Here is a 14,274-nt window from a genome sequence, read left to right on the forward strand (position 1 = left end):
CCACGCGTGAAAGTAGAAGCAAGCAAAAACCTCATGTTGGACATCATACCGTATTGATTTTCCTGCATTGTTTTGACGATGGAAGTCACGAGGCCAGCCCATACTCAAGGGGTGCAGAAACAGACCCCATTTGTTGCTGAAGGGAGCTGAAACAATTGCAGCCCTTTCTTTCTTTCTTTCTTTTTTTTTTTTTTTTACAGTCCACATGCTTGATACATCATTAATTCTAATAATTTAAGTTTCTTGGACTTTTGTAGATTGATAGTCACATCCAAAGCAAATAACGATAGTTTTTTTTTTTTCTTTTCAATTTTTATATTGCCTTTTCATTGTCTGATTGCACTGGATAGATCATTTGATTTCAAATAAAAGCTGAGATAGTGGACATTCTTGATTTGTTCCCAATTACAGAGGGAAATTTTTTTTAACTTTATTTATTTAGAGAGAGACAGAGACAGAGCGAGTGGGAGAGGGGCGGAGAGAGGGAGACACAGAATCTGAAGCAGGCTCTGCAACTGTCATTGCAGAGCCCCATGTGGGGCTCAAACCCACGAATGAGATCATGATGTGAGCTAAAACTGAGAGACACTCAAACAACTGAGCCACCCAGGTGCCCTAGATTAAACATTTCACTGTTAATACGCTGTACTTTTTTGGTGGATACTTTTTGTAAGGCTAAGAAATCACACTTTTATTATCATTTTTATACATTTTGTTACAATTAAGAGGTTAAATTTCATCAATTTTTTGCATATATTAAGACAATTATATGATTTTCTTTTAATTTGGTTAATATGATAATTCTCACTGAATAAATTTGGATGTTGGACCAGATTTAATTACCGTAATAACCCACCTTGTTTTCTGTTATTTTTTGATATGGAAGAATTTTTTTGTGTGTTAACTTTTAGGATTTTTAGACATATGTTCACTATAGGAAAAGTGTGATTGGCCTATAATTTTTTTTTTTATAATGTCTTTAGCAGGTTTTCAAATCAAGGTTGTAAGTTGGGAATTGGCTTCTTTTTCTGTACTCTGGGATAGTTTATGTAAAGTTTGAATTGTTTCTTCCTTAAATCTTTGGGAGAATTAACCAGTGTGAAGCCATCTGGGCAAAAAAAGTTTCTTCTTGGTCTATTATATTCCATTTTGGGGGGGATTGGGGTACCAAATCTTTGGGGAAGTTATGCCATTTTTACATGTTCTGCACTATCAATGCAAGTTTCAAAACCCAAGGTTTAAATCTAAACAGTTAAAGGCTTTTTCAGTCTGGTTTGTAATTGTTTTTAGGTGGACAATTCCTTAAAAAAAATTAGTAGACTTATTATTTGCTCTAGTCAGTTTTGTTTGCCTGGAAACAATCTTTGTCATAATAGTCACAATGATCAAGCTTTGATATGTTTCTTTGCACCTCCTCCCCCCATTCTTCTCTTCCTCCAACATGATGGCAGCTATGTTGAGATAGGCAGGCTTGGATGGAACTCTACACTTGCGATTTGTGACAGACCTATACTTTATTATTATTATTTTTTACATTTTTATTCAAATTCCAGTTAGTTAACATACAGTGTAATATTGGTTTCAGGTGTACAATCTAGTGATGCAACAGTTCCATATGTACCCTCATCACAAGTACCCTCCTTCGTCCCCATCATCTGTTTAATCCATCCCCCCTCCCATCTCCCCTGTGGTAACCACCAGTTTATTCTCAATAGTTAAGAATCTGTTTCTTGGTTTGTCTCTCTCTCCGTTTTTTGGTCTCCTTGCACATTTGTTTTGTTTCTTAAATTCCACCTATGAGTCAATCATATGGTATTTGACTTTCTCTGACAGACGTATTTCACTTAGCATAGTATTCTCCTAGCTCCATCCACATGGTTACAAATGGCAACCAGCCAATTCCAGCCTGAGCTTACCTCTGGGTTCTATACCTTGCTAAATGTAACAAAAAGTACAAAACCACACCACCATCATTCTGTCTTGCAACCTCTTCACCTAGAAATCAGCCTCAGTAGGCATAGAAGACAATATAGTGATCAAATGTTTTATCCTTGCTTACCGTGGTCCTTCATTTTTCTAGCCTCACCACCTGCTCCCCACCTAGTAAGCCAATGCACTTATGTTGGATTTGGTTGTTGTTTGGCAACATTATACTTCTGTGTCACCTGTATTAGCTAAGGTAATATTCAGTGCTGTAGGAAAGAAATCCCCAAATAGCAGGAGCTTAACAAAATAGAATTTACCCCTCTCAGACACAAGAATTCAATGCAGATGTAGAGTGGGCAGCATTCCAAGAGGGTGATTTAAGGATTCAGGCTCCTTCCATCCTACATTCCCCTTCCCCCAACCATTCAGAGTCCCAGAGTCTACGTGGATAGTGGACAAGGAGATCCTCACTTCCAAAGCAGAGACTTCACAGTGCCTACTTGTAGGATTGTTATCGCTGCTATTGACCAGTGATCCTGTTCTTTCCTTTTCCACGTAAAAGAATTTATTGTAGATTTTCTCCCTTTGGTCATCATTATGCAGTGTGTGTGTGCACAGGTCAAATTATCTTTTGAGTTCATAGGTCACTAGATCATGAAAAGCCACATGTACTAGTGGAGAGGACTGTGCATCTACCGGGATCTAGATTTGAGTTCCATGTAGTAACTGCATGGGAATTTTGGATGTTTCCCTTGAGTGGGGGTGTGTGTATTCAGTGTGAGGGACAGTGTGTATATTCAGTATTTATAGAGATATTTGGTGTGGCAAAAACATAAAAGATGTGTTTGCCCATCAAAAATGCATGCTCCCTTTCTACTGTATAGAGTTGGTTTGGAGAGGCTTGTGTCTACAGGTTCTATATTTCCCAGCATTGTTTGCATTTCAATAGGGTCATGGGACTAGTTTTCCCCAATGGGCTATGTGTAAAAATAATTTATGTTATTTGTAGGCTGACATGTTTAAGAAGCAGGTATACCTTATCCATTTTTCTTCTCCAGTCTACTGGCTGAAAGTGAATGATTCCAAAGACCTAGACAGTGGAGCTACAAGGCAGAAGGATCCTGAATCACCTCATAGAAAGCTGCTCGCTGAATACAAGGATTGGATTCCTGTGTGAGCAAAGAAAAAAGTTCTATTACTTTAAGTCATGAATTTCGAGGCTTATCTGAATCCTCTGCTACTCTTACTCAATGATTACAAGTATACATAGTTCTAAAAATTCCCTTATGAGCACAGGAGCAAAACATTTGAAAGCCACTGATCTATTCCAGTTACTTCCCTCCCCTCCCCTTGCCTTCCCTCCCCTTCCCTTCCCTTCCCTTCCTTTCCCCTCCCTTCCTTTTCCTTCCTCCCCCTTCCTTTCTTCCTTCCTTCCTTCCTTCCTTCCTTCCTTCCTCTCTTTTTCTTTTCTTTTCTTTTCTTTTCTTTCTTTCTTTCTTTCTTATCTATCATCTATCCATCCATCCATCCATCCATCCATATATCTTATCTATCTATCATCTTCACTTCATATATATGTGTAATTTATACACACACACATATATATATACACGAATTTAAGTGCAGATAAATAAAAAAAAATTATATTTATACATTTAGATTGTAGATAATAGTGTCTGATTAACATGCGACTACTTTAGGGCAACCTAAATCCAGGAATTTCCCACTTCATTACAATTTAAACTCAGCAGGTTGAATCCAAAAATCTGATAGGATTTAGTAAGACAGGAAACATGTTTTAGTATCAATGAATCCTTTTTAGAATGTATACAGTGATGGTGAGACAGTATTTCTTAAGTACATATCTAAAGTCACAGCATAATGGGACGCCTGGGTGGCTCAGTCGCTTACGTGTCTGCCTTCACCTCAGGTCATGATCTCGAGATTAGTGGGTTTGAGCCCCGTGTCAGGCTCTGTGCTGACAGCTTGCTCAGAGCCTGGAGGCTGCTTTGGATTCTGTCTCCCTCTTTCTCTACCCACCCCTGCTTGAGCTCCGTCTCTCTCTCTCTCTCTCTCTCGAAAATGAATAAACGTTAAGAAAAAAAAATGTTAAGTACCAGCATAAGACAAATAAGACTAACAATCTTGGGGCGCCTGGGTGGCTCAGTCAGCTAAGCGTCCGACTTCAGCTCAGGTCACAATCTCGCAGTTCGTGGGTTCGAGCCCTGCGTCGGGCTCTGGGCTGATGGCTCAGAGCCTGGAGCCTGCTTCGGATTCTGTGTCTCCCTCTCTCTCTGACCCTCCCCCGTTCATGCTCTATCTCTCTCTGTCTCAGAATAAATAAACGTTAAAAAAAAAAAAAGACTAACGATCTTAATGATTAGTGATAGGAATTGGTAAAAATCCATTCATCTCTGTACTCAAGTGCATAGGCTGTTACGTATATGCAAGGTGTCTGCAGGGTCATTAGCTATTGTGCAACTAGACCCCAGACCGTTGCACCATTTTATTTTTATGGAGTTAGAGTTATCTTTACTCATGAATCTTAAAAATAAGCTTTAGTGTGTGCTAAGGAGCAAGCTCAAATCTATGATTATAGTAGGAAAATCTCAAATGTATGTTGTGACTGTCACTTGACTATTTATTTTCAAATCCATTCCCTTCCATCTTACTGCTCAGCCCTGTATCACAAGGGGCAGACCTTGTGAGCTGTCTTTTCCCAACTTCCTCCTGAACTGGGAGACACTGACAGAATACTGAAGGGAAGGCCAATAGGAGATTTCAGAGTTATTTCCTCCTTGTACCCTCTCTTAGTGACATTTCTGGCAGTGGCTGCCTTCCCCCAGCATTCCAACTCAGGTAGTGCTTTCCTGCTGTTGCTGGTTGCTTTATCATCCCATCCTTTTTCTTTGGCTCCTCAGTTCTTCTAATACCTTTGTAACTAGCTCCCCATATTCGATTCCTTTAGACTTGAATGCTGTTTCCCAGACCACACCTTAATCAATGTACATATGCAGTAATGTTTGTATAGAATATAATATATTGAAACCTGGATATATAAATTTACCAACAAAATAACCGTTCAAGAATTATTTGTTGAATGAGTGAATTTATGGGTGAAAGTGTTACTTAAAAACTGGGAGAGCGGCGCCTGGGTGGCTCAGTTGGTTAAGCGTCCGACTTCGGCTCAGGTCATGATCTCACAGTTCGTGAGTTTGAGCCCCATGTCAGGCTCTGTGCTGACAGCTCAGAGCCTGGAGCCTGCCTCGGCTTCTGTGTCTCCCTCTCTCTCTGCCCGTCTCCCTGCTCACACTCTGTCTCTCTCTCAAAAGTAAATAAACATTAAAAAAAAAAAAAGTACATGTATCTAAAAACCAAAAAAAAAAAAAAAAAAAAAACTGGAAGAAAAAAGATATTTTAATGGCTCAAAGTTAAACTTAAAAACTCTGTTAAAGGGTGTCTGTGTGGATCAGTCAGTTGAGCGTTTGACTCTTGATTTGGCACAGGTCATGGTCTCATCGTTCACGAGCTCGAGCCCTATGTCCAGCTCAGTGCTGACAGCATGGAGCCTGCTTGGGATACTCTCTGTCCCTCTCTCTCTCTCTCTCTCTCTCAAAAATAAATCAACTTTAAAAAAGCATTAAAAGAACCTACTGAAATTTAGTGTAACTGTACATTGATGATGAAATTTTAGTACCAAGAATTAGAAGTGGTGCTAAAACATTTGAATGGACCCATAGGATTAAAATGGTAGTTAAAATAGTTAGAAATTCAAAAACAAAGTTGAGAGGTAATGATTACAGTCAATATTAAAGCAAGTAGTTATTGAAACTTTTTGAACCTTACTGTGCTTCACGGTGAGATCATATGTTGAGTACAATTACATATGCATGAGGAAACTGCTGTATTTTCTATTCATTTTCTTCTCTTTCATCATATCTTCTCCAATGTGATACTCGGAGTTATGAAAACACGGTTTTACATATGTTATAGGAACCATAATAGTCTTTGGAAATTTATCCAAGCAATTAAGATGTAACTAATCCTTGTTCATTCTCTTCCTCTGTAGTGACGATTGCTTTTGTTAGCTCAGCATGATCACCCCCTTTCTGGTAATGTCAGCAAATTGGAAATGATTCCTCTCCTTGTCTTCATCCATTGGGTTCAGGTCAACTTCCTGCCCACCTCTCCTGTCCCCCCACCACCCTTTCTCTACCACCTTTGGGAGAGGCATGTCATCTGGCTTTGGCCGAGCAGAATGATCATCTCTCTGCCCACGAGGGCTGTCTCAGTACTTGGTACATAACCTAAGCAAGGCCAACGAGCTCTGTTGTCGATTCTTTCGCCAGACTGGAAGCTGGTGAGAATCAGGCTACAGATCGTGAAGCCATCCTATGGACATTGCTGCCTAGGAGGGAAGCTAACAAGAGGAAAGAGGGGCACCTGGGTGGCTCAGTCGGTTAAGTATCTGTCTCTCGTTCCCTTCACATGATCTCGCAATCATGAGATTGAGCCCTGTGTGGAGCCTGCTTAAGAGTCTCTCTCTCCTGGGGCGCCTGGGTGGCGCAGTCGGTTAAGCGTCCGACTTCAGCCAGGTCACGATCTCGCGGTCTGTGAGTTCGAGCCCCGCGTCAGGCTCTGGGCTGATGGCTCGGAGCCTGGAGCCTGTTTCCGATTCTGTGTCTCCCTCTCTCTCTGCCCCTCCCCCGTTCATGCTCTGTCTCTCTCTGTCCCAAAAATAAATAAAAAACGTTGAAAAAAAAAAATTAAAAAAAAATAAAAAAAAAAAAATAAATAAAAATAAAAAAAAAAAAGAGTCTCTCTCTCCTTCTGCCTGTCCCCCCTCCCTCTCTCTCTCAGTAAAGAAAAAAAGAGGAAAATAGATGAAGACTGATTGATGCCACCATTTGTGACCCTGGGGCCAGTTACCTCGTCCCATGCACCGGGCACTAGTAAATTTGCCTACTGAAATTCAAATATAAAAAAGAAGCTACCCTTCAAATGATATTTAGTATGCAAAACAACTTGAATTTTATTAAAAATTTACACTTTCAGACCTCTTCAATATCCTAAACTTATGAAGATAGGGGGAAAAAAAAGACAGAAATCTTCACATAATCACTTGTATTGTAAATGGCACAAGTATCAAATTATTTTGGTATGGGAAAATTAAGTTTGTTGGACATTTCAATGCCGTTTTCAAGTCTTAATCTTTTTCCAGCGTCCACATACTTTTAGTTTTGTTGTTCTGGGAGCCCTGCCCTATTTATTAAGGCAAATACATTTCAAAAAAAATGCATATTATTTACATTAGGATTTTCATTGAAAAAAATATAATTAAAGAAACTAACGCTTCCCCTCCCCCAAATTTAATATTTTTTTCCCAATTAGTATACAGAGATATCATATAACATTATAGGTTTATTTAAAGCTATTTATAGCAGATACATTTTAATGTAAAATAAACTTTTAAAACAGGTAACTCATTTTTTTCAGTTCTACTCAGTATTTGATTTCCAATGTCTGCAGAGTTCATTGATTTGAGAAAAAATTTCCAATTCAAAGCACAAAGTATATTGAGGGCTGCCAGTACAGAAAATTATCCATAAACGAAAAGTTTTAGCTATAGCATTGAACATTACAGTAGGAAAATCTGTTAAGATAAGTGACGTTCCACATGCCTATATTATTATTGACGGCTTCCTGCCACAATGTATGAACAAATTTTTGCATTATTACAACTTTTCTCTATCAGACATTCACTGATGTTTATTTCTTGTTGTTTTTCAAATACATTATATGAACCTCTAGATAAGTTATTCATATTCAAATTACTCCTTAAAAATGAAGGCAATAGTTCTCTATGGTAGAATTAAAACAGAACAAGATAGGAAAACACTCCAGTGTCTCTAGAAAATATTCATCAATCTCAAATGGATGGAATTTGCTCCAAGCAGGGAGCTTTGGACTTCACAGGCAGAGTGAATCACTCATACAATACTCTATGGGGAAAAAAAAAAAAAAAAAAAAAAAAAAAAAAAAAAAAAAGATTGATTTGGAAATCTTGTGCTTTCACTATTATTAGCATTAATTATTACTTGCAAATAATGTTACCCAATGCAGCTGCACTTACTGATCTGATCTTAAACCACCTGACAGGGAAAATAGCAAAATATCACAGCTATCTTTACCTTTTGTTAATATGACTTTGAGCACACAAAAACATTTACAATTGAAGCTGTGACAAAATTAGTTTCTTCAACAGCTATACATAGAACACGAAGTAACTTCTGGAGATTAGAAAAAAAAGTTATTTTGAAAAGTAGGCACTTTTGAAATTGGTACAGATAAAGAAGTTATCTGAAAAATATTGTATTTGTATTTTTTTTTCTTAATTAGGCTATGTTAAGTAAAATATTTAAAGAGCATTAACTATCCTTTTTGCTGTAACTGTACAAGTTTATTCCTGAGATTTCTGGAGAAAATTATATTTTTTTTATTTGTTTTTACATTGTTTATATAATTTTTTTAAAGCTTATTTATTTTGGGGGGGAGGGGCAGGGGGAGAGAGAGAGAGAGAGAGAGAGAGAGAGAGACAGACAGACAGAATCGAAGCAGGCTCCATGAAGTGCAGAGCCTGATGTGGGACTCAAACTCACGAACCGAACCGTGAGGTCATAACCTGAGTTGAAATCAAGAGTCAGCTGCTTAACTGACTGAGCCACCCACATGCCCCCCCAATTAAATTTCTTAAAACTAGCAAATAGGAAAGAAATGGTTTTCCTAGATGGGAGGCCGAACTGTGGGTCAACATCTCAGCCAGTTACTTTCTGTCACTTTCCCATACATCAGATTTTTCATTTGGGATATATTCACACAGTAATTTATTCCTTATCTGGCCCCCAAATATGCCACGTCTTTAAAGAGCTGAAATGTTCAGCTGAAATGTGGTATGTAAGTTATTGTTCCTAAAAATTTGCCATTGTAGGTAGCTTCTCTCTTTTGAAGTGAGAACATAAAAACAAAATGAGATTTTTACATCTGGTTTGATTTAAATAACAATTCAAGTATCTCCTTTGAACTGATATTCTGAAAAACATTAATATTTATGTACCACAAATTTAAATACATTTTCTGAAAGGTAGAATATTCCCTGAATATCCTTTGTTTTAATCATTACTCAGACTATAAAGATCAAAAGTTAGCTTTGGTTCACGTATTTCTGATAGTTCCTGATTTTTTTTTAAATTTTTTTTAATGTTTATTTATTTCTGAGACAGAGAGAGACAGAGCATGAGTGGGGGAGGGACAGAGAGAGAAGGAAACACAGGATCAGAAGCAGGCTCCAGGCTCTGAGCTGTCAGCACAGAGCCTGACGCGGGGCTCGAACTCACAAACCGCATGACCGGAGCCGAAGTCGGTTGCTCAACCGACTGAGCCACCCAGGCGCCCCAGTTCCTGAATTTTTCTATTCAAATACTCCACTAATCATTTAGAAATAAAATTAGTATCAAATACACGAAGGAAAGCTTCAGACAATGACATTTCCTTTAAAAAGCTATATTCAAATGAAGATATGTTCTAATAGAAGTCTTTAGCTCTTATTTTCAGCTATGGCTGATCTAGAAGATGTTCACTGAGTTTTTGCATGAAATGGAGTTGTTTCATAGTCTTGAAAATGGATTCCCTTAGAAGTTGTGATCTTCATAATAGCTCCATTTAAAGCATCATCTTCAATGAGCGTTATTAATCCATTCGCAATCATTGATGGGCTAAAAAGAAAGGAAACATTGTTTTTTTTAAATTTCAGTATGAGGCATAACTATCACTACATTTTGAATTGTTTTTGGAGAATCTACTAGCTTTAACACGTATTAGGGAAATGCACGTCATGAAGCTATTGCTACCTCCATTATTTTATTCAATTTGATATGAACTAAATTATATGACAACCTTAGTCATACATTTCCTTGCCTACCCTGTCATTTTGACAGGAAGAACTCAGGGGCTTATTCTTTACATTGAGACAATGATTATTTTCTCCCCTCGAGCTTACAGATCTTAGACTTAATCAGATGAAAAGGGTCTTAAAATCGAATCACGAAAAATCAGAGATAACGCTTCTTGAACATCTCTTATTTATCTGGTGCTATTTTAAGTACCTTCCATGTATCAATGTATTCACGGCCTTTCAAAAGTCCCCTGTTTGTTTTCGTGTTGTCTCGATTTTATACGTGAGAAAATTGAGGTACCCAGAGGTTGAGAGATAACGTTTCTGGTCAGAGATAGAACCAGGATTTGATTGGGGGGGGGGGGGGATTCCTTCAACCTGATAGTTACGACTCCACGCTGTGAAACCCAACTGCTCAAACACAGACACTATTCACCAACCATGTGTGTTGATTCTTATGAAAATGGTTGGAGTTAAGGGGCCATGTGAGATGTCACAGGAGGCAAATGTGAATATTTCTTGGTATTTAGTCAGATAAAGGTATCATTACTTCCAAAAGCCTCACATTAAAAAAAAAAAAAAATCTCATCATGGCTGAAGGCAATTACGATGCACTGACTGTATCTCAAAATTCATAATGTGTAAACATACACATTAGGAGCCCGGAAAAAAAAATTTCTCTTTTGAGAGTTTGCTGAACCAACACGTCAAAGCTGGCGTTAGCTTCTCAAATTTAAAAGGTTATTTTTCCCCTCTTTATCACTTAAGACTAGATGGTACTTTAACCACAGTACAAAGGAAAATAAGTACTTACTCCAAAATTCCATAGAATTTCATCATATCCTTGATGTGATCTTTATATTCTATATATTGTCCCATGTTTTCTTCTTTTTCAATGGATTCGAGGATGGGTGTATTAACAAAGCCTGGGCAAATGGCATTCAGTCTAACACCGCTGTTCATGAGATTAGCTGCCATCTGTTGATGAGAAGTAGAAGGTTGCAGGTTTCAAGCTTTGTAAATGTATACCATGGGGCACACTGATAATTAAAACCATTTCAAAGAGTCTGAAGTGAAAAAAGCTAGTCAGATATCCTTCTAGCTATAGGACAATGACAGTGGTAAGGTTGACTGGTAGCAGAAAGCAAAAGAATACATACCTAAAATGCTGAATGAATTCCTGAAAGCCTCAATTAATTCTTCAAAAATTAGTTTTACTGGGAAACTCCTGAAAATACTTGATTATTTAAGCTGATCTTATCTACTGAATTCTGCAGGAACCCAAATGTAAAAAGCTAATGCTCAGAATTAATATCTCAGGTTTGCTTTCAAAGATCAGGGTTGTAGAACAAAGAACATTTCCTTAAAAAATACTGTTAGTGGAAAGTTTGCAACTTTGATGGATTCTAAAGATACTCTTGATAATATGTACTATCTGGAAAGTAATTTAAGTATTTTCAGAGTAGCATTCTTTGGCTTAATTTTGCACCTACTGATTTTACTTAAAGTATCTGTAGAACAAAATGCAGTCGATTATTTTTCCATTCCGTTTGCTTTCTTGTAACCTCCAAAATCAACAGTCCTAGAGCTTTTGGGGTCATTTATGGACAGGCACAGAGCAGTGGGAAATTTGAGTGGCTATACACAAATGTTTCAGCTAAGATCAAAAAAGATGCACTTCTTTCTTTCTCAGCTCTTATAAACAAAGGTCCTTTTGTGATATATTTAGTCCATGTTTTTCTCACTTCTGTGCCTTTTGTTGGTGACTTGGCTATTTGAAATGACTCCCAACCCTAGTGGTGAAGTGCCGTTTGGTGTTCCTAAGTGTGGGAAGGCTGTGATGTGCCTTATAGAGAAACTACATGTGTTAGATAAGCCTGATGCAGGCATGAGGCATAAATGCTGTTGGTCATGTTACTATAATACATATTGAACACAATACACATCAAATAAGATGCATTTAAATACAAATACATTTAAACTAGGCTATGGATGGTTGATCAAAAATGCTGTGACCAGAGGCTCGAAAGAATGTAACCCTGTATTTCTCCTAGGAGCAACAGTTCAGTATTCTCTAATTCAGCGTTTGCGAGTGAACTGACTGTACAGGTGTCCATTCTTGTCCATTCTTGTCATTGTAAAGAGGGAGTTTCTGGTATTTCAGATTTGCTTTGTTTGTAATAGCTTTATGCGTTCACTGAAAGTTGAATTACAGAGTAAGACTATGCAAAGTAAATAAAAATTTCCAATCAATTTGAATTAAGAGGAGGAGAGCTGCTTGTCTTCCCTTTTGATTGCACATCTACTGTTCATGCATCTATTTCCTCTCTCGCCATCTTTTCTCTATTTGTCTGCCTCCTCTCTTTGTCTCACCTCGTCTGCCCACTGCAGAGACTTTCCCAACTGTCCTATTCTCTTCTATACTTGTCCTAATACATTCTCTAAACAGTAGCCAGAATGGTCTTCAGAAAATGGAAACCTGATCTTGTCCCTCCTCTGCATAAAAGACCCCCTGGTAGCTGCATTTAGAATAAATCTAAGCTCAATACTGTGGGGCACAAGCTGCTTTTCATCTGGCTCCTACTTCCGACTCTCCCCTTCCTCCTCAGGTTCCATTCAAATGGCCTTTTTTCAGTTATTATAAAAAGGCAAGCATTCTCACTTCATGCCATCAATGCATGTGGTCAGTTAGGCCTAAAATATTCTTCTAAGCTCTGTGCACCTCTTACCCTAGGCCCCCATGGAGACATCCCCCTTGACTACTCTCTCTGGTAAATGCCTATTCCCCCCGCCCCCCCCCCCCCCCCGTGCTCTCCTTTTTGTCATATTTCCAGTGATAAGTAATATCTGGGGCACACTGCATATTCTACTCAAGGAGGGCTAAAGTTAATAATTTTTAAATTTGGAGCCAATTTTAAAAATAAAGAGTATCTTCCCATTTTTTGCCCTTAGGAGATTTTTCAATACCACATCTGTGTTTAGGACCGACTTCATTTTAAAAGGATCTAGTCTTCATTTGCCCCTTGATGTGACTTGAGAACCATTTTCTTTTTTATAATAAAGATTAAAGGATAGTTTATTTTTCTATTTTTAATCCAGATGTATTGAATTCTGATTTTATTCCCCTCTACTTTCTAGAACTCATGTTTCATGCAGGTACAGAAAGAGAAAAGGAGACATTGTAGTTGTTACATCCTCACCGCTGCTGAGCGTGTGAATCCAATTATGCCATGCTTTGAGGCACAATAAACAGGCTGTTGTGCAACAGGCATGAGTCCTGAAACAAACAAAAAATTTCAACAACTTAACTAAAAAATAAGCAGACAAAAACCAAGAAATAGTTGCTATGCAAATGGATAATTTGTGTCTATTTTAAGCTTATTCTACAAAATACACTAAAATCATTATTGGACAATTTTCCTTCCACGATCTCTATTATACTGTCCAGAATTTATGGTATATAAGTGACAGCCTAGGAATGAAGTCAAGAGCGATAGGTAAGCCCTTCTGTCTCCCTGACCTTCTGTCAAGAGAAGTCAGTGTTATCTAAAACACAAACAGGAGCACCTGGGTGGCTCAGTCAGTTAAGCGTCAGACTTTAGCTCAGGTCATGATCTCATGGTTTGAGTTTGAGCCCCACGCCAGGCTCTGTGCTGACAGCTTAGAGCCTGGAGCCTGCTTCGGATTGTGTACCTCCCTCTCTTTCTGCCCCTCCCCTGCTCACGTTCTCTCTCTCTCTCTCTCTCTCTCTCTCTCTCTCTCTCTCTCAAAAATAATAAACAAACAAATCACAAACGGAATCATCTTTAAATTCCAGTAAGTCACCATCAATTTTCAGTTTTTAAGGCTGGATCTTAAAAAGTATATATTCTATATTTGTAAGACTTGCAAATGGCTGAGGAAGTTTAAATTTCTTAAACGAGATATGGAGATTAGCTGTCCTTGCTATAAATTAGTATGTATTTCCCCATCACCACTTGTACTGAATGATGCCTGTAAGTGTTTAAGAAAATTCAAAGTAACTTCATTTGATTTATATCTGTAGTAGATGCCTAGATCTTCTTGCCCATGACTTAGGAAAAGAAAACCAGAAGAAAGAAAAGAAAAGAAAGAAAACCAGAAGAAAGAAAGAAAGAAAGAAAGAAAGAAAGGAAGGAAGGAAGGAAGAAAGAAAGGAAAAAGAAAGCAAGCCACAACTAAAAATGTATGATTCCATTTTATTTCATTTCATAATTATGCACTCTAACACAATTCAAGCAATTTTAGAATTGGCTTAATTTTCCACATGTGCACAGTAGTAACTATTCGAATGCATGATTAAATTCACGGCCTGCAGAAATAGTATTGTAGCACGCACAGCATCTTTTGTCCCCCTACCTCTTGGCACAACCCCCCAA

At 38.0% G+C, this 14,274-nt stretch overlaps 1 protein-coding gene across 2 annotated transcripts in view; it reads right to left on the reverse strand.

Moving 5' to 3' along the window:
• Window positions 1–7,329: 7,329 nt before the first annotated feature.
• The window catches only part of HPGD (15-hydroxyprostaglandin dehydrogenase), a 29,326-nt gene continuing 22,381 nt past the window's right edge, over window positions 7,330–14,274 (reverse strand). For both annotated transcript variants that reach the window (XM_060653749.3, XM_060653751.3), the window contains 3 exons: window positions 13,078–13,154; window positions 10,692–10,855; window positions 7,330–9,698 (listed from right to left, as the gene is read on the reverse strand). In XM_060653749.3, the coding sequence (XP_060509732.1) occupies window positions 9,560–9,698; window positions 10,692–10,855; window positions 13,078–13,154 (380 nt within the window). In that variant the 3' untranslated portion in view covers window positions 7,330–9,559. The remainder of the gene's footprint in view (window positions 9,699–10,691; window positions 10,856–13,077; window positions 13,155–14,274) is intronic.

Source organism: Panthera onca, chromosome B1, assembly GCF_046562875.1.
Source record: "Panthera onca isolate mPanOnc1 chromosome B1, mPanOnc1 haplotype 2, whole genome shotgun sequence".
NCBI classification, from domain to species: Eukaryota; Metazoa; Chordata; class Mammalia; order Carnivora; family Felidae; genus Panthera; species Panthera onca.